Raw genomic sequence first — 19,814 nt, 5'->3', positions numbered from 1 at the left:
TGCGTTGTAAATTCTTGAGTTATGCATAAACTTGGAAGGAAGTACCATCCCCCTTCCGTTTTCCCCATTGAATGGAAGGGTGAGAACTTAACCCTTTAATGCATGACTTTTTTTAAATGAGAATTACAGTTATTGATTCAGTGAAATAATAACATTTTAATTCGAATAACTAAACTCAACAGGTTTGAAGTCGTTATTTTGGGTGTTATAAAAGTTACGGCCCTAAAAATTTAATAAATATTTTTTGAAATTCTTAGAGCATTTCAATACGGTTTTGCTAACTTCTTCAAAATCTTGTTAATTGGGTGCAGGAAGCGCGATTTCACACACACACATTGAAATATCGTAATAAAATACCATGGACTAATTTCTTTTAACCTCTAGAATATTTTTTGTGAACATATTACTGAAAAATATCCACGCGTTTTCGATATATTTGGATTTTAATTAGTGTTGTTTTAAAACAACACTATGCATTAAAGGGTTAATATTCATAAAAGTGATTTTTTTATTTCATTTGCTCTATTAATTCTCGAGTTATGCAAAAAAATTATATGGAAACCCCCCTTTCCCCCTTTATATCTTTACGTTGAAAAAAGGTGGGGCTTCAATTTATAATAGAAACATTTCAACATCCAAATACCCTCACATGCCAGATATGGTTCAATTTGCTCGATCAGCTCTCCAGTTATACTGAAAATTGTAAAAGAGCTCTCTTTTCTCCCTTTTCATCCACCCTTTTGAAGAAGTAAGGGATACCAAATATTCATAGAAGCATTTCTCGTACCCAAATATCATTCCATGCCAAATTTGGTTCCGTTTGTTATTTTAGTTCTTGTGTTATGCAATAAAAATTGTATGGAACTTCCCTCCCTCTCTCCTCGCTGGAAGAAGGAAGGGGTCTCAAACAATCATTAGAACATATCACGTTCCCAAATATCCGCCCATGCCAAATTTGGTTCCATTTGCTTGATAAGTATTTGAGCTATGTAAAAATGAAAAAGAGGGCCCCTGCCTCCTTTATATCTCTCTACTGTAAATAGGGAGGGGTCTCAAATAATCATAGAAATATTTTTCGTATCCAAATACCTTCCCATGCCAAATTTGTTTCCATTTGCTTTCTAAGTTTTTGAGTTATGTAAAAAAGTATGAAAGAGGCTCCTCCCCATTTCAACTGAAAAAAGGGAGGGGTCTCAAATAATCATTGAAATATTTTTCGTATCAAAATACCTTCCCATGCCAAATTTGGTTCCAATATCTTGAATAGTTTTCGAGTTATATGAACAATTGTAAGGTAGCCCCCCTCCCCCCTTCCTATCACCCCACTGAGAGGAAGGAGGAGTGCCTTATATTCATTGAAATATTCCCCGTTCCCAAATACCACCTCATGCCAAATTTGATACCATTTGCTTGATTGGTTCTCGAGTTATGCAAAAAATTGTCTTTTATTTTGGAAGCCCCTCCCCCTCTTTATGATAGGGGGAGGGGTCCCAAACCATAATAGGAACCTTCCCCGGTCTCCAATACTCCCACCTGCCAAGTTTCACGTAAATGGGTTCAGTAGTTTCCGAGTCTATAGGGAACAGACAGAAAGACAGACAGACAGACAGACAGACAGAAATTCATTTTTATATATATAGATCACCTTCTCTCCATTTCTCTTGAAAAAAGTGGAAAAACGTTCTATTTGGATTCAACATTTTAGTTATGACAATCTTTTTCGGAAATTTTTTTCCAAAACATTAAAACTTTTAAATTTTTATTGGTTTTTAAATTTCTACAAAAATATGATTTAGAAAACCAGTTCGAATATCATTTCAAACTTTTCTTGTAATTGAACAACAACTATTAGGTATATGAAAATGAACAACTATTAGATATATGAACAACTATTAAATATATGAAGTTGATAGATTGACTTCTAATGTGTTTTAGTCATAATCACCTCTCAAAAATGTTTTAATAAAAATAAATTATATTTCAGGAGGAAATACTATCACCATAACACTAGTCAAAAGTGTTTCCTTATTATTTTCTTTCCCCCACTTTCCCTACAAATTTGTTTTGCAAGGATGCAGAGGTGACCTCGGTCCTTGAGCATAAAGTTGTTCTTTTATCCCTTTCTCATTTTTTCTATCCTATCAATTGACTACTAGGACGTGGCCGGCGCCGTTATTGATTTTTGAAGAGAGAGCATCAGTTTTGTGCAGTGCATTTGTATCCAATCCCAGGTTCCGTTCATTTGACCTCTGAGCAAAATTGATGGCCTCGGTCAATCACGGAGTAGCAACCATTTGCGATGTGGAACTTGTTCTACTGAGCCACGCCTGCTAACTTGAAATCCGAAATGTATTGACAAATTAAGAAATCAATCACAGAGTATACTAGAATACTAATAAATTCTTCATCCAGACATCTCAAGGAGCATTTCGGGTTCAATGATTCAAGGTGGATGTGAGTAGTCAATCAAGCTAAGCTAAGCTAAGCTAAAATAAATGAAAAAAAATGGTTTGTATCAGAAAACTCATTTCAAACTTCTCATTAAAAAAAAAATTTTGCTAAATGAACTTCAATTTTAAAACTTTCAATTTTTTTTTTAAATTTATATTTAATGTTGGATTACGCGGACTAACTATAAGGAATTTTTATTTTATTTTTTTAATTTATCAAGAAATCGTAGATAGTACGAAGCCTACTTTAAATTCTAATTAATTTGAATCTACGTACTAGAAGGTTCTGAATTTTTTAGATAAGAATTTCAACAGTCAATTGAACACAAATACACATATTATCAATAAATATTACAGCTCAACGTATAATCATGTGAACTTCTTATTTAGAATACACATTTCATGCTCCGCACTCCAAATGAAATTGGTATGAATTTTTTCATCATTTACACATAAACTTCAAGCCTGATGATGATCATATTGCTCATTTCCGTTAGAGTTGTCGACATTTTTCCAAACTATCGTATACGAAAATCCTTCAATCGTTTTTTTAGAACGACTAAAATGATTAAAGAGTAAAAATCTCGATTCTGACTTGAGCCAAACCTTCAAAATTTTTCCATAGGTACAAAATTTTAATACAGTGTTTAAAATACTCAAACATATTTTAACGGTCGATCTATTTTTTTGAAAATCAGCTAAAGTTCTCAAGAAGTTAGTCTTCAAAAATATTTCAACTAAATATCAATAAAGCAAATTCAATTCACTAGCTTTCAAATCACCTTACCAGATAAACAATACGTTTTTTTGATAACTGATATCAATTTCCTAATAAAATTTTAAAGGAACGACTAAAATTATTCAAGAGAAACAATCTCGACTCACGTTTAAAGCCAAACCATCGAAATCTTTTCACAGGTAAACAATTTTAATACAGTTTAAAAAAAATACTCACTAGTTGATTGAAATTTAGTCTCTATTATCAAAATTCAATAACACTAAACTTAGTTTGCCTGATTGCTAAGATTTAGTCCGATTTTTTTTCACTTTGTTTGAATATTTGTTATTATGAATTTCAAAATGAACTTTTCGAAATGTTTTCTACAATATATGAATTGAATAATCGCTGAATTTTCCTGAATATAAGTCGGATTTTGGGAAAAATCGAAATAAAAGTCTCGGGCAAGGTTGCCACAAAAAATTCTGTGTTTTGACGAAAATAATTCTGACTTTCTGCAATTTTAACCTGTGATTTAATCTGTGATGGATTTCTGTGATGCTTTATCCATTAATTTCATTCAAAAGTTGTGTCAAATTGCGTCTTTCTACATTTCACTTGAGAAAAATCAATTAACATTGCCAATTTTATCATAATTTTCCAATTCAAAAATAGGTAAATATCCAAAAATTATATTTACATTATAAATTTTATTTTGAAAACCCGTCCTACATTTTATAATTCTGTGAAATCTCTGAATATTTCCGAAAATCTGTGTTCTGTGACACAGATTTGTTGATGAAAATTGGCTCAAAATTCTGTGGAATTAAAGATTTTTCTGTGATTTCGGCAACCTTGGTCTTGGGTTTTGTCCGACTTGGACAAAATCCTGGCTCGAATCTTGGTTTTGCATTTCAAACTTAAATAAGATGCAATTTCCATATTCGAAACCCATTCTTTCGGAGTATGAAAAAAAAAATCAAAATTACAAACCAGATTTAAGACTTGGATTTGAAATTTATTTTAAAATTTCTTATTTCTAATTAAAATTAACTTAGATTCATAATGGTGAAATTTTATAACCATTAATTCAATATTCGAATAAGATATTTTTGTTAGAAATCTGATATAAATTCCGTTTTTTCATTCATACTTAATTCATACGAATTTTGTCTGGAACACAGATTCAAAAACCATCCTAAAAATTCAGTTTTGAAATCAGGTCGAAAATTTTGGGAATTTAAAATAAAAATTCAATTTGAGATCGAAATTAGGTTTTATTAAAGATTAAAATATCAATGGGAGAATGTCATCAAAGAATCAATTTGCAAAAAATCGCAGTTTCATAATTTTGATTCTTGATTCGAGATCACAATTTTATACTCCCTCAGATTCAATTTGGCAACACAAATCAGAAGAAATTACATTTGAAATGAAATAAATTTAAAATGATTTTTTTTTGTGTTAAAATACTTGTACTTAATCTTTGAGTGAAACTTTAGTTGGAAATATATTTTATTGGTTTTTTTTTGTTAAACGCTATTTCTATTCCAGCCTCTTCAAAAACCAAATTTCAATGTAAATTCTTGAATTTCAATCGAGTTTACAAAAGTAGATAATAGATCTGTTTTAAACTGCAAACTTATTTTTTTTTGTCATTATTACAGAAACTTTCAGCCTTTGGCTGGTTCGTCTCAACAAACTTAATCCCTAACTTTTATTATTTCCGAGAACATATTTGATACGTTTTCACTTATCCTTAAAATGGTTATACGTGTGGTAAAAATGAATAGCTTTTGATTTGCAAATTTAATTCAGTATGTACAAAATTTGTATCATTTGAATGAAGCCTTCAAAATCCCTTATTAAATTTATAAACTTCATGAAAATTGGGAACTTCTAGGACTTATTTCTGAAAGTTGGGAAATGACTTTAAGTAAGAAATTACTAAAAACTGAAAAATAGAATCTACTCATGTTTCTACTTTTCTTTTTGTATGCATAATTTGAGCAAAAAAGTTATAGGAAATATTTAGTCACCAGATCTTCGGGTCTGCAACCGTGTATCAAAAATTCCAGAAACCATAAAAGAGGTTACCATAATTTTGAAACTCGAATTCTGAATCTGAAGGATTCTTTTTTTGAAATCATGAATTTTAATTCAAACTAAAGTATCCAAAATTGAGGTTGCCAGATTGCCCGGTATTTTCGGGGTTTGCCCGGGTATTTGATACAAAATTGAGGAACAGTCACGCCCGGCCCAGTTGCCCGGATTTTATTCAAAAAAAGCTCGGATTTAAACAGTTTATTTGTTAAATCAAACAAAAATAAAAAAAACAAATCGGGTGGTAAATTTAATTTATCAAAGCCTCAAAAACAAAGTTTTTTGTGCAAAAATAGTCATGAATATTTTTTTAGACGTAGATACGATTCAAAATTTGTCGATAAGTATTGATAAACAATTTTTTTAAATTATTTTTCTTGATATTTTTTTAGTCTTATCTGGGTTTTGATAAAATTTGCTCGGATATTGCCCGGATTTTTGGTCGACAATTTTTAAATAAAATGCTCGTGTTTTGCATGGTTTTTATATAAAATTGCCCACATTTTTTCAAAAAGAAACACACATTACGAAGAATGATGAATGTTAAATTCAATACGAAATTGCAAAAAATCAACCCTTTAAAACAGATGTTTGAATTCCTTTGAATGTTTTCCTGTTATTAAAAATGTAATTTCAAAATCTTAAAACATATATTTTTTCGACTCCTCGTAAACAAACAGTTCTCCTGATTAATTCAAAGCATGTAGAAACAAACGGGTTGATTCTTAATTGAAAGTTAATTTTTTCCTTTGTTTAAGTGTTGTTTTTATAGTCATTTTGTGATAAATAAAGTTTTAATATTTAAAAAATAGGGACATTTTCCAAAAGTAAGCCTGTATAGGACAAAAAGCTAGGTTGGGTTCCTAGTAAAATTTGAGAGAAGGAAAGAAAATTAGAACAGTAGGAGTGCCTATGGCATTTTATAAAGGGTATAAAGTTTTATTTAATTTTGTAACTAAAAGTTATAGTAGGAAATGTTTATAATTTTTTATATCTAATCTTGATATAATTTTGTTTTTCTCTTCTGATCGGGTATGCTAACTATGCATAGAAATATCATAGAAAATTTTCAAATTCCCAAGATTGTAACCATATTCAGATCACAGATTACAACGTTTTCAATAATGTCCAAGATTTTCTTTTTTCTTTTTTTTCCAGAAATTCCCCTAGTAGGTATTACTTAGAAAGATAATTTGAAGATTCCATCTATTGTTCTTTTGCATGATTTTTTTTATTTCTATTGAAAACGTTGTTAAAAAAATATGCGTATAAACATGAAGAATATTTTTTGGTGTTGAACTATTTTCAAAATCATTGTTAAAAATCTATTTTTATGAATGCTTATTGCATACAGCAATTTTTTTAAACATTTTTTCGTTGTTTCGAATGCTTTCAAAACCATTTAAAAATAATACAGACTATTTTATTTTGTATTAATTTTTAACGTTATAATTTTTCAAATCAATATATTAAACTCATCTTCATCTTCGTGGAAATGACCAAAACTTAAAATAGAAATAACCATAACGAACACATGTTTCAATGAAACGAGTTGGTTTATGAAACGTGACTGGGCTGCGAATGCAGCACAAATTGTTACATAAGTTCGGAGCGAATCTTTTAATCGTTCAATGCACGTGGCTTCGCCAGGAATTGAACGCAGAAAACAGCAGATCCAACGTTAAGTTGCTTAATTTCGGTTAGAAACACAAACACCTCTATGAGTTCCAATAGTAGAAAAAAACGTTTCTGAAAAATAAGAAGCAGTAGGAGAAGTGTGAAAATTTAGTTTTCCTAAGTGTTTTTCTCACCACTTTTCTGCTGCCGCTCGAATGAAATCTGCTTCACGATTTTTCCACATTTTTTTTTAGTTTTTTCATCGTTTTTGTTACTTTTTTACTGGAAGCGTTTTGTTCTCGATTACTTTTTTTTCTCCGGTTTTTTCTTTTGACTTGCCCGAAAAAAATCATCCTTATTATTCGATTCAAACTGACCGGGCGACGCGGCAACGAATCCATTGTGGAGTTTTTTCATTCATAACCATAACTTTTCGAACTGGCGCCAACGAGTGAATTGGTTCTTTTTTGCATTTTCCCCCTCTCCGGAAGTGGTCAACAAAAAGGATGTGACAAATTAGTGGTGCGGCCAGTGAATGCTTTTGTGATGGTTAGTTTGAGCAAAGAAGAAGAAATTAATATTTTTCCTGGTATTTGTATCTCAATTTATATCCACAATTGAATAAAATTCGCAATTTGAATGAAATTGCAAGCAAAGTTATTGGTTTGATTTTAACAAATAAATTATCTCGAATTATTGTCAACCTATCAAATATCTATCTTTAGTTTCGGAATACCAAGGTTGATTAGCTCTCATCAAACCAAACCACAGCAAACGACATTACTGACTGGAATGTTCTCATCTTTCCTATTTCCCAGGTGGGACCCGAAGAAACGAATGACCCCGGAAGAGGCGGCAAGGCATGAATGGCTACAGCCAAGTGCTTCCTCCACCTACGTTTCGTCGAAATCTTCCAAGGAGAATAACAACGACAGCCACCAGTTGGGCTTCATGCAGAAACTTCAACGATCTCAGCCACTGACGCCGAACACAATCCTGCCGGAGATTAAGACCCCCTCGCAGAGGCAGCGCTACGTCAAGGATCGGGTTAAAGGTAAGCGTTTTAGGGGTCGAGCTTTATTTACAGTAGAAAAGTAGAAACAGGTTCACTTTATGAGGTTGGAGTTAAAGTGTAGAAGAAGATTTCGATTTGCAGTTTATTTAGAAATTTAAAGTTCTAGATTCTTCCTACTCTTCCCATTCTAATAAGAAATCAAATTGGAAATAATTCTATTAATGATTTAGTTTAAGCTTGCCCGGTTTTATCCAGGTTTGCCCGGATATTTTTTTACTGAATTTGAGAAAAGTCCAGACCGGCCCGGTTGTCCGGATTTTATTGAAAATCCCGATTTTTCCAGGATTTTTTCATCTTGTTTGCAAAATCTAACAAAAAAAAACAAATTGTGTTATAAATTTTATTAATTTAAAAACAAAATTTTTTGAGCAGGTTTTATAAAAATAAAAGTGAAAATTTAAATGGAAGCCTCATACACGATTTAAAATCTGCCAATAAATTTTTAAGAAAAAAATTATTTTGCAAGTTTTTTTCTTGAATTTTGTCAAAAAACTTCCGGGTTTCCACCAAATTTTCCCGGATCTAATATGGATTTTTGATCGGCAATTATGAAATTGCATGCCCTGATTTAGACAGGTTTAGAGATAAAATAATCCGGATAGATGCTGAAAAAAAAATCTGACAACCTTAGTGTCTGCATATGATTGCTCAAAATTACACTTTGTTCGTAACTCTAAGGCTCAGTTTCCATTGTCCCAAAAGCGTTGAGTGAAAAAAAATCTTTTAAGGGGTAACAATTGGATAAAAATAAATTTGTTAAGAGGTTGCACTAACTTTTTTTTTTTAATAAACTCCCTTTCTCGACTTTATTTTAAACATAAATTTCCCGGACCGTGAACTTCTCTACTAAATATGTAATGGAGAATAAGGATACTTGATCACTAGGAATTCTTGATTCCTTTGCTAAACCTCGAAACAGGAGTGCTTTACAGATATCAAATGTTCTGGGAAAATGTGCGAAATAGAAAAAAAACAACAATGCTGTTATCTCAACGAATTTTAAAAATTAAAGTTTTCGATTTATTGAGCTTCGTGTGAGAAATACATATAACAAAATCTGATCTGATGATTTTTATTTTTATCATTTTACAATGTTGCTCACGTGAAAAAAGTGGAATCTTTTGAAAAAATAAAAATAAAATTATTTGATTTAATATGTTAATCGTTAGAATATAATATGAACTTCATAATTCCATATTTTAAAAGCAATAGTAAACTCAATTTTTTTAGAAGTAGATTTCCGTCCGGAGTATACGTGTTCACCACATGTAGACTTCGGACCAACCAGATTTCATTGTATAGGTTAAGGTAGTGCCACCTCTATCCCGGTACTACTTCTCCTAAATAATGAAATGTTGCAGGGTAAAGTATGGTGTACGTTAATAAGTTTCCTCGCAAAAATGCTCTTTCGCTCTCTTTAACATCTGTTAATTTTCTTCTCACTTCTCTATCCATCTTTATCAATTTCATAACTACTTTTCACCGATATGCCGAAAAATAAATTTACAAAATTAATTAACGGTGGTTAACTTATCTTAAAAATCATAATAATAGGCTTTAAAAATCAAATCAAATCAATGGTTCAAAATAATTCGGGCTTAGCCAAATTGGACCGTTGACCCTAATGATTAGCACTCATACAGTGCATTCATGCCGTGATAACGAAATATCAACACGGCTAGCGCATCGATAGAACCATTGCGCGCAATAGGGAAGTAGATTTCCAAATTGTATGTTATGGGTTTAATTAATCCCTAGAGTCCAAAAAGATATATTTTTCTTCTGAATGGATCGTGATCATTGGCTGTCATGAAATTACTAATATTTGTCCAATAACTAATGTTTTCCCAGTAATTACCTGTTGGAAAGCAATAAAAATACTGTCTAAAAACTTGAAAATTGCACCTAAAAGTATGCAACGATAATGGGGTGGTAAACAAACGTTTTGAATAATCTTTGTCTGATACTTACGAACTGTGAAATGAGAACTTGTATGGCAAAAAATATTCAACGGACCTTTTATCTTTGGATTACTATTACTAGATTTTTTCTTAGGTTTTAGGCATCCTGAATAAAGGATCAAGTCTCCTTTAGTAAAGGATCAAGTCTCCAGTAACTTAAAAAATATCATTTTTTTTAGACACACGAGAATGATTTTAGTTCATCTACGAGTTCATGTATCATTCTAACTTTTGGAGCATATAAACTTGAAATTACACGCTGTCAAAAAATGCAGAAAAGGCCCAAATTTTCCCAAACAATTATTTTGAAAATAAGAAAAAAAGAAACGAGAATCCCCATTCTCCTCTATTTCTAGAGCCTAACGAATTGGTAAATGGTTTGCCCGGGTTTCATTGAAAAAAGTCCAGATTTAGTCAAGATTTATTCAAATGAGATTTGTAGAAAAAAAAATATTTTTGAATATTTTTCTTGATTTTTATTGAGTAATTTCTGGGTTTTGACAAAATATACCAAGATATTTTGCGGATTTTTGATCGTCAATTTTGAAATCAAATGCTCTGATTTTGCCAGGTTTCTGTATAAAAGTGTCCGGGTTTTTGAGGCCCGAATACGTGCTGTATGTTGTATGTTTGTATGTTGGTAATCCACCATGGGTGCACGGATTCACCGCAGTTTCTGCCAAAGTATGGGTTCACATACATTCCTTAGATTATTAGGTTCGACAAATCTCCAATGCAGCGCGCCACCATACCCGGACCCCATGGCTTCGTATGAACTGTTATGTGGTGAATGTTTTGCGTGTGTTGATGTAGGTATATTTTGGAAGAACGAATCAATCAGGTGGGCTAGTTTACTTACAGGTATTCCGGCATCCGTGTATATACCTGGCCAGCTGGCAACTGATTGAACATTCCAATTATATAGTCAGTTATATAATGAAACTTATCTTACCTGTCGGCCCGCCCAAAAGTTTTTCTTGCCGATACCGGGAATCGAACCCAGTACGCCTGGCGTACCAATACCAGACTCGCGCCAGCCTATCCACTAGACCACATCGGCGCTCTTTTGAGGCCCGAATACGTGCTGGTTAAAAAATGTTCAACTTTAATGTAACTATTTTTGTTTTCATTTTGAAAAATTATAGCTTTTTGAACAGAAATTTCTACGATCTTCCAAATTGACTCCAAATATTCCAATTGAGCTCAAATCTTTTCCATTAATTAATTCTATCAAAGTCTAGGAGTTGAAGAAAGTTAAAATTAAAAGTTGTAAAAATCGAACTTTGAAAAGTCTAGAAATTTTATCTTTTGAAAATTGGCAAAAAATGACAATTTATAATTAATTGTAATTAAAATTTATTTTTACAAATAAGAATAGTTCCATTCGGGCCCAAGGAAGGCAACCTTATGCACCTGTAAGAGATGTGTTGGCTGCGATGGACTTAACTTACTTTTCCGAACTTTATCTATTCTTTAAAGCTTCGATCTTATTCTGTACAATTTATCTCTATCTGTTACTAATTTCTAGTTTATGCAATAAAATGTTAAAAGTGCAAAAACAACTTCATTCTTGGCTCCTTAAACCTACTGGATTGAGCCGTTTCAAATAAAGGATTAATAAAAAAAGAATAGTTCCATTAGGAAATTGAATACGAAAAAACAAGTTGAAATGGAACGCTTAAACTTACCCCTTTAAGTTATTCTTTAAGAAGAGATAGAATTAAAACAAAAAAAAAATAGATGCAAATTTTTGCCAAATATTTTCAAAAAAAAATATTCAAAGCATATAATTTCAATGAAAAATTAATATCAGGAAAATATTTTTAACAACCAAGCTTTCATTTTTCTTAGGTGCCAAAAAATTAAGGCGATATTTAGAAAATTTTGAGGGGCTGAGTCCAAAAACAATATTAGTTTTTTTCTTCTATCAGTTATAGGTTACGAGATCACTTTTGAATGTACGTTGAAAGTCGTTTTATAAAACTGTGCATTTTTTTGGAAAAAAAATCTATAGAACGTTACAAATATTTTTTAATTTGAATAATTGTTATAGAAGATTTAATTTTGTCAGCATTTCACAGTTCTACACAATACGATGATTTTGATGAAATTTTAAAGAATCTTAAATAGAATCTTTGATATTTCTGAAGCATAAATCAAACCGTTTTGCAGGCAATAACAAAGATGTTGAGTGAGTTCAAATCTTAAACATCGAACAATCAAAGACTATCTTGAATGATGTCAAAAACAGTTGTGAATTTTTAAATTCAATTTGTTGTGTTGTGTTGTGTTGTGTTTCTGAATCTAAAATACCGTCAAGCGGAGCATTACGCAACAGCGGGGTTAGATGCGAAATTTGGGTACCACAGCACTGATTTAATTTTTAAATTATCATAATGTAAACAAGTTATTTTTAAATAATTACAAATTGATGATGACATAATTTCTCACATCCTAAACTAGATTTTTAATGTTTTTTTTAATATCCGTCTAAAATTTTAAAAATTGAGCAGAAAATGTGTACAAATTTTAACACTTTTCAATGCCATAACAAACTTTTCCCAGAATGAAGGATTGGCTAATATCACCTATAAACTTTCAATTGGTTTTTATCATCCTTATCCAACACTGTTTGTGTAAAAATATTTTTCCGATAATCACCAAATTTTTTTAAAATGAATATTTTTTTAATTCAGTTACCTGTCTGGGGAAAAAATCAAGTAAAATGCAAATCAAAGAGGCATCTTGTATGAACGAGCAATTTTCTCGTTTCCATATGCTGAAATATGATTGTATTGTATCACCCGTTTGTATACATGGAAATATCATTAATTCAAATATTATATTATATGATTTCAGCCAGCAGAATTTTCTGTTGTATTTCCTACCCCTAAATGTATGCAACATCCTTATGTTCAGAAAAATGTAAAATTAGTTTAATGAACCAAAAATTACTGCAATTGGTAATTTTATACATAATGGCCATAATGGCATCAAAAATTTATCAAAAACTGTTCATTTTCATCTGTTCTTAGTTTAAAGTCATTTATAGAACACATTTGAAAATGTCCAAACAGTTTTTTAGATATTTTCCAAATGAAAAATAAAACATTGGTACCAACTTAAAAAGGTAAAATAAATGTTATATTTCAAATAAAGCTGTTTTAAAAAAAAAGGTTAATAATTCATTATATGTAAAAAATTAACTTAAATTTTATAATAAAAATATCATGAAGTCAGGTTATCTTCTTTTTAAATATAAATAATTCAAACTTTGAAACTTGCAAAAAAAAAGTCGAAGATTTTTCACGACTCAGGAAAATAAAACTCAGTAAAAAATAGTCTTTAAATATTCAATTAAGTTTAAGGCTAGTAATTGAACATGTTTTCAAAGTCATTGCGATGAGTTATTTGATCAAATATCATACTTTGTTTAAATTTCTAACTTTCCAATTCCGGAAAAGTGGAAAAACTGAAACATTTTTCAAGGCCATTGAAAATAAAAATAAATATAACTTAATTCAACATGTCGAATAAATCTTTTTGTTTGCATACCGAATGAAAAAAAAAAATCATGAATTTGCTTTTGTTCCAAAACAAACAATTTGATGAACATGAGTGGGAGGATCTTTTTTATTTTAAAGCGTAATTAAACTAGATCTTATCTCAATTGTTAAAGAATGCTGTTTTCCTTATAGAGTATATTAAAACAAAATTAGTTTTCAATACTCGTGTGAGCTTTCATTACGTTGTATGAAATATCTTCAGAATTCACAGAAAACTGTTGCAAATGTTATCAAAACAACTTTAAAATTAGTATTTCACATATATAGAATATGTTGTCCAGACTACAAATATTCTAATGGGAAAAAGTTGCGACTAGTTTCTGTTAGTTTTTGTATTTTTTTAAATTGAAATTCAATTTTTTTTTTCATACGACGTAATAAAAACTCACGCGAGAATCAGTCTTTTCTTGAAGCGTTTTTAACTAACATAAGGTATTTGTTTGATGTTATTTTCTATGATTTTTTTTTACTTTTCACACCGTGTAATCGATACCAAAATTATTCAAAATTCAAGCAAACTTTTTCAAATAAAAATGACATTTTTTGCAGACTTATGGAATTTTGTTTTTTAATTAACGAGATGATAAAATTTTTACTTCTAGTTAAGAAGTTCAAGCTTTATGCTTTATACTCCGCTACTTAACCACTAAAATTTCTAAGTTTATTTATCTCAGCAATTCGATATATCCGATTTTTTGAATCTAGTGATCAACGCCCTTAAAAAGAATGATTTTTTTTAATTCTGTAGATGAACTGACTCTTAGGATTTTCATGAAAAAATTCAAATAGGACATAAATGTTCAAAACGATTGGAACGGGTTTATGTAAAATCTCTGTGATCAGTGCTAACCATGAAAGTCACTTTAATTTAGTGCTTTTCAAAATAATCTGATTCTATTATTTTTAAAATTTATGTTAGAAAAAATAAATTTATTTTTGTAAGTCTAAATTAAAAAAAATCCCTCTGATGAAAATTTCAATTTAAATTTAAGGATATTGCCGTTTTATTAAATTGAAAAAAAGAAAGGCTGTTTCTGAGTTTAGCTAATGTTGTGTTTATTGAATCAGTCATAGAAATTTTGACTGTTATTAAATGTCCTTGTCTGCACTTAAAGGTCCAATTTTTTTTTAAACTTTCTGAGAGGCCTAGGATCTGTTGATTTACAAAATATGATAGAAATGCCTTAAAATAGAAGAAAGCTCCACATTTTTTAAACAATTAAGCGAATATATAAGATAATTTTGAAGGCAAAGATAATCTCAAAAAAATTCAAAAGGGAATGAAGAATAAGGAGAATTGGAAATTGGGGAAAATATAAAATTCATAATCATTTGCTCGTGATTAATTAGGGCATATGAGAACCAATTATTGAAAATTAATAAATAACGTTCCGCATTACAAGAAACTCAAATTGCTTAAATTTATAGTGGTCAACATATTCAAAATTAACAAAAATTATTTGGTGTAATTCGGCTAAGTTACAGCTATTGAGCTTGGAGGACTGACTTTTTCGACCTTTGTCCTTAAATGTTTAAAAAACTTATTAAAACCAGATTTTTTAAAATAAATTGGATATTTTCGTGCAGTATCGTGTCTTGTAATTTTTTATCAGATAATAAGGCTATAATTGCGGAACTCTAAAGAGATCTAGAAAAAAACTGTTCAAACAATGATTGAACCAGCTTAGTCCGTTCATTGATTTCATGCTTTAAAATATTATTTGGATAAGTACTTAATAACAGATTATTTTCAAAAGACATGCTTGAAATCAATATTAACACTAGCATGAGAAATCTGACTTCTCCATTTCACAGAATTGATTTCAATTGCTTAAGCCTCATAAAGTGAACCTTTTCATTGCTGTAGATCGGTTTGAAAAAGTAGCGATTTCATCCCCCCACGACAGTAGTTATCAAAGCTTCAAGTAGTAAAATCGAGCTTGCACGAAACGTTTTTAGCAAGTTTGTTCTGGCTTTGAAGTAGCTAGTCTAACCATAAGCTTTGGATAAAATCCGAACTCCGACAGAAAAGCTTCCACAAATCGAAAGCTCCCCTCTTGTCACATTCGAAAAATAGCCTCAACTTAACAACCAACCGCTTGATTTTTTTTTAACTTTCTCCTTTCGTTTAATCTCTTTCTTTCTCTTTTCCCTCTAACGCTTGTTTCTTTTTCGGTTAATGCTTGTTTAACTTTGGTTTGAACATTCGGAAAACACACTTGATCGAATTCGTCGATGGAACACACATTACACAGGCAAGAAAAAACAACCGTCGAAAGAGTCGACGAAAAGCTCGAGTAGCTCGAAACCGCAGCTGCGGAAGCTTATCATAAGTTGTACCAGCGTTAAAGAACTTATTTCGCTATTCGATTCCCCGAAGAAGGAAAGAAGTCATAGTGGGGGCAGTTAGAGGATAATGCTGATGCTGCTTAAAACTTACAACTTAATCAACGGAACTAAATTCTTTTAATAGCATTGCTTAGTAACCAGACCAAAGTTTCCATTGCGATTCGATGATTTAGCTTATTGAGCTGTTTTTGTAAGTTTTATTTGATGCTGTTTTTATTAGATCTATGTATATAGAATCGTTTAGTTACTACATTGCTTGAATGCCCATTGCATGGTTTTGCTTCGAGAAGTATGCTTTACATACCAACATTAAATTCAGATGGCATTTCTAATGATTCATATTTTTATTTGGCCCCCGGACATTCGATGTTTTCAGTCTTGCATGCTTCAAAACAGTACTTTTAAACTGTTTTCATCAGTCATGGTTCCCCAACTTTCCACCTGAAATTCCCCGCGGATTTTGACAATCTACAGAAATCTTGATGTGATTTGTAAGTTGCCTGAAATGTTCATTCAACGCAAAAGCCATTGCCTGTATCATCAAATCGTAGAACAATAACATTTCATTGAAGAAAATCCATTTGATGTGAAAATGATTTTTTTTTGTTTCATTTGAATAGCGATTGTAATGTTATTTTCAAAAATAAAAGGAAATCACTATAATTAAGATTTTCATGAAATGTCATCACTTTTCTACCTCAAAAAATTCATTCGTAGTGTATCCATCATAAAGTCCGTTTTTTTAGTAGGTTAAGTTCAAAATTTAGCGAGTGGACTTACTTACTTACTTACTTACTTACTTACTTACTTACTTACTTACTTACTTACTTACTTACTTACTTACTTACTTACTTACTTACTTACTTACTTACTTACTTACTTACTTACTTACTTACTTACTTACTTACTTACTTACTTACTTACTTACTTACTTACTTACTTACTTACTTACTTACTTACTTACTTACTTACTTACTTACTTACTTACTTACTTACTTACTTACTTACTTACTTACTTACTTACTTACTTACTTACTTACTTACTTACTTACTTACTTACTTACTTACTTACTTACTTACTTACTTACTTACTTACTTACTTACTTACTTACTTACTTACTTACTTACTTACTTACTTACTTACTTACTTACTTACTTACTTACTTACTTACTTACTTACTTACTTACTTACTTACTTACTTACTTACTTACTTACTTACTTACTTACTTACTCTCTTTAACGATTTACCATATGAACTTTGGTCGAATAGTCTCCAACTAGGACCTTCCTGGATTTTCCTTAATCTTGCCCAAAAAAGTTTGTCAATTGGAGCTTCTGTATTGGACGTTATCTCAAAATCCACTTGACAGCGACAATTTTTTTACGTGTACACGTTACAAACTCCACTTAAAATTTTATCAATTTCCATCCATGAATTCAAATGTTTCTCAGAAAACAAAGAGTTGCATTCTTTTCGAAAACACTCCTTAGATTATGGCGTATAAAGTATTTATCAAAGACATCAATGTGTGCTTTCACTCAACTTTAGAAAAAAATTTGCGGAATAACCAGAGCGTTTTTTTTTTCAAAAAAGCTTACGTTATAAAAGACACAGGGTAGGGCCATACTATGTTTATCAATTGCTGACGAATCTCTTTTCGGTTTTAGTACATCTCCATGCTTTTAGCTTGGACAGTATGAGCTTAATGAGCTTATGAGTTTTCGGTTTGAATTTGCGTTTGAAGGTATGTGTGGGGTTAAGAGTGCACAAGAAACTTGCGAAGGCCTATAGGTTGTACCTTACCTAATTCGCAGAAACGACCTGGATCAGCCCGAAATGCTATCGGGTACTGCGTTGGAAGCTCGGTCGTCCCCAGCAAAGGTTAGAAAAAGTTCTAACGATCCAGGATTCCGTCATCGATGTCCATGGCCTGGAAGGCTTTTCTGTGATACGGCTCTTGGCGTCCAGGATCTGCAGTAGCTTGAGATTGAAACGACGGCGGTTTGGTTGGATGATTGCTGGCTTCGGATTTGTACTGGGCTTTTCCGTTGCTCTTCACCAACTCGGAACTATTGACTTAGTTTACGACACTTTTTTACGAAACCTATTGTATCACAAGAAAGCGAGTTGGCATATTAGCGTCAAAATGGACGATACCATATAATTTGACGGTCAGGTATTATCAAAATTTTGCCCCTTCGAAGTAGAACTAGAGTGCTTCTAATGGACCGTATCTGATAATGAAGGTTGAGTAAAGGTAATATCATAACGTTAAAAAATTTTGCTAATATGCTCTTTTAAACATCAAACTTTTTTCTTACCTCATAAAAATTTACTAGGTCAACTAACATAACATCAAACTTTGTTCTGCCATTATTTTCACAATAAGACAAATTTTATTTCAATTGTTTGGATGATAGATGTAACTATAAAGGATAGTCTGTGTAAACTTTCATAAAAGTGTCCTTATCAAATTTAAGAGCTCTTACGAACTTCTTCGCCGCCTTCTCTGAATCACGTTGTCTACTGACCATTTGTTTACATTCATTCACCTATTCATGTCATTGGTTAAAGGAAGGGTGGTTAAGTGTTGCCAGGTCTTTTGATCTACAGAGCCGTAACTCTTCGAAGGTTCGACGGAGACACAGTTGGCCTCAACATTCTCCCCTCCGTAAGACGATGTTGCACTATTACCAGACTCGTCCTTGTTCAAGACGTCAATTACCGCCAGGTTAGCCGCAGCTCGGCGAACCTTCCCGGAGGTAGTTTGAACCACGGCCTGTCTGGCAACCTTGTCCTTCCTAAGGACGACTTCTACAATCTGACCACGAACCCAGCTGTTGCGACGATTGTCATCTACAACAAAAACTAAGTCGCCTACTTCGAGGGATTTAGTATTGTTAAACCACTTGGTGTGTCTGGCGATTGTTTCAAAATATGCTGAGCTAGTTTTCAGTTGCTACGTAAACATTACAGGGCACTAGTAGAATCTTGCGGTGGTTGCTTGATTCCGGTTGAGCTACCAAGCAAAAGCTGATAAGGGGTCAGTGCCTCATCTGTGGCCCCGTCGAGTGGTATGTACGATAGCGATCGACTGTTTATCATACTTTCCGCTTCAAGGATGATTGTTTTGAATGTTTCGTCATCAGGAAGTCTTGGTACATCGTGAAAGGCGTCTAATGCGGTTTTACCAGACGCTCCCTTACCAGACGCTCCCACACGCCACCGGTATGTGGTGCTGCTGGTAGGTTGAAGAACCATTTTGTATTTGTGTTAGGGAACGTTTTTGCGCACCCCTGGTTGACGTCAAGAATATGTTTTTGTAGTTCGTTAGCAGCGCCCCTGAAATTGGTGCCGTTATCTGAATATATTTCAGCGGGCTCTCCTCATCGCGCTATAAAGCGGCAGATGCATAGCTTGCGGGGAACTGTTGATAGGCTGGTGGGCCACGCCCATGTGAATAAACCGTGTGGTGAAATATGTAAAGAGTGCTACCCAGCGCTGTACATGAGAACGTCCAGTTTTCCCCAGAATTGGGCCAAAGTAATCCAGACCAGTGAATGTGAAAGGCTGTAGGAATGCTGTTAAAAGCCGAGCTCTTGGTAAAGGAGCCATCTTCGATAGTGTCTGAACGCTTCCGTAGACTTAGCACTATTGACAGCGGGAACCTATAGTGCGTATCAGCTTTCGTAGCCCAGATATGTAGAAGCGCTGACGAATCTCGTTGAAAACAGTCTCTGCATTCCGATTGTAACATTTTACCATGGGTTCAGGTTTTGTTGAACACCCTGATAGCGAAAACATTGCACCCAAAACACCCGACAAAGCAAACCCCGAGCGTCAGCCACAAAACTACCCGAGTGTGAGCAGAAACTACGATCGAAATGCATGAGTTGTGAAGTTATAAAAGAGGAACGACGACGAGTGACGAGTTTCACTTTGTACTTGGACCTTCTCCCGTGCGGTCAATACT

General features: G+C 32.4%; 1 protein-coding gene across 3 annotated transcripts in view; it reads left to right on the top strand.

The window, feature by feature from the left end:
- LOC129745985 (dual specificity tyrosine-phosphorylation-regulated kinase 2) overlaps positions 1–19,814 on the top strand; it is a 437,758-nt gene that overhangs the window by 408,233 nt on the left and 9,711 nt on the right. For 2 of the 3 annotated variants that reach the window (XM_055739401.1, XM_055739400.1), the window contains one exon: positions 7,707–7,942. In XM_055739401.1, coding sequence (XP_055595376.1) covers positions 7,707–7,942 — 236 coding nt within the window. Of the gene's footprint in view, positions 1–7,706; positions 7,943–15,745; positions 16,030–19,814 lie in introns of all 3 variants that reach the window. The other variant, XR_008737218.1, reaches the window with a different exon arrangement.

This window comes from Uranotaenia lowii, chromosome 2, assembly GCF_029784155.1.
Source record: "Uranotaenia lowii strain MFRU-FL chromosome 2, ASM2978415v1, whole genome shotgun sequence".
NCBI lineage: Eukaryota > Metazoa > Arthropoda > Insecta > Diptera > Culicidae > Uranotaenia > Uranotaenia lowii.
This window is presented reverse-complemented; position numbering and strand designations above follow the sequence as displayed.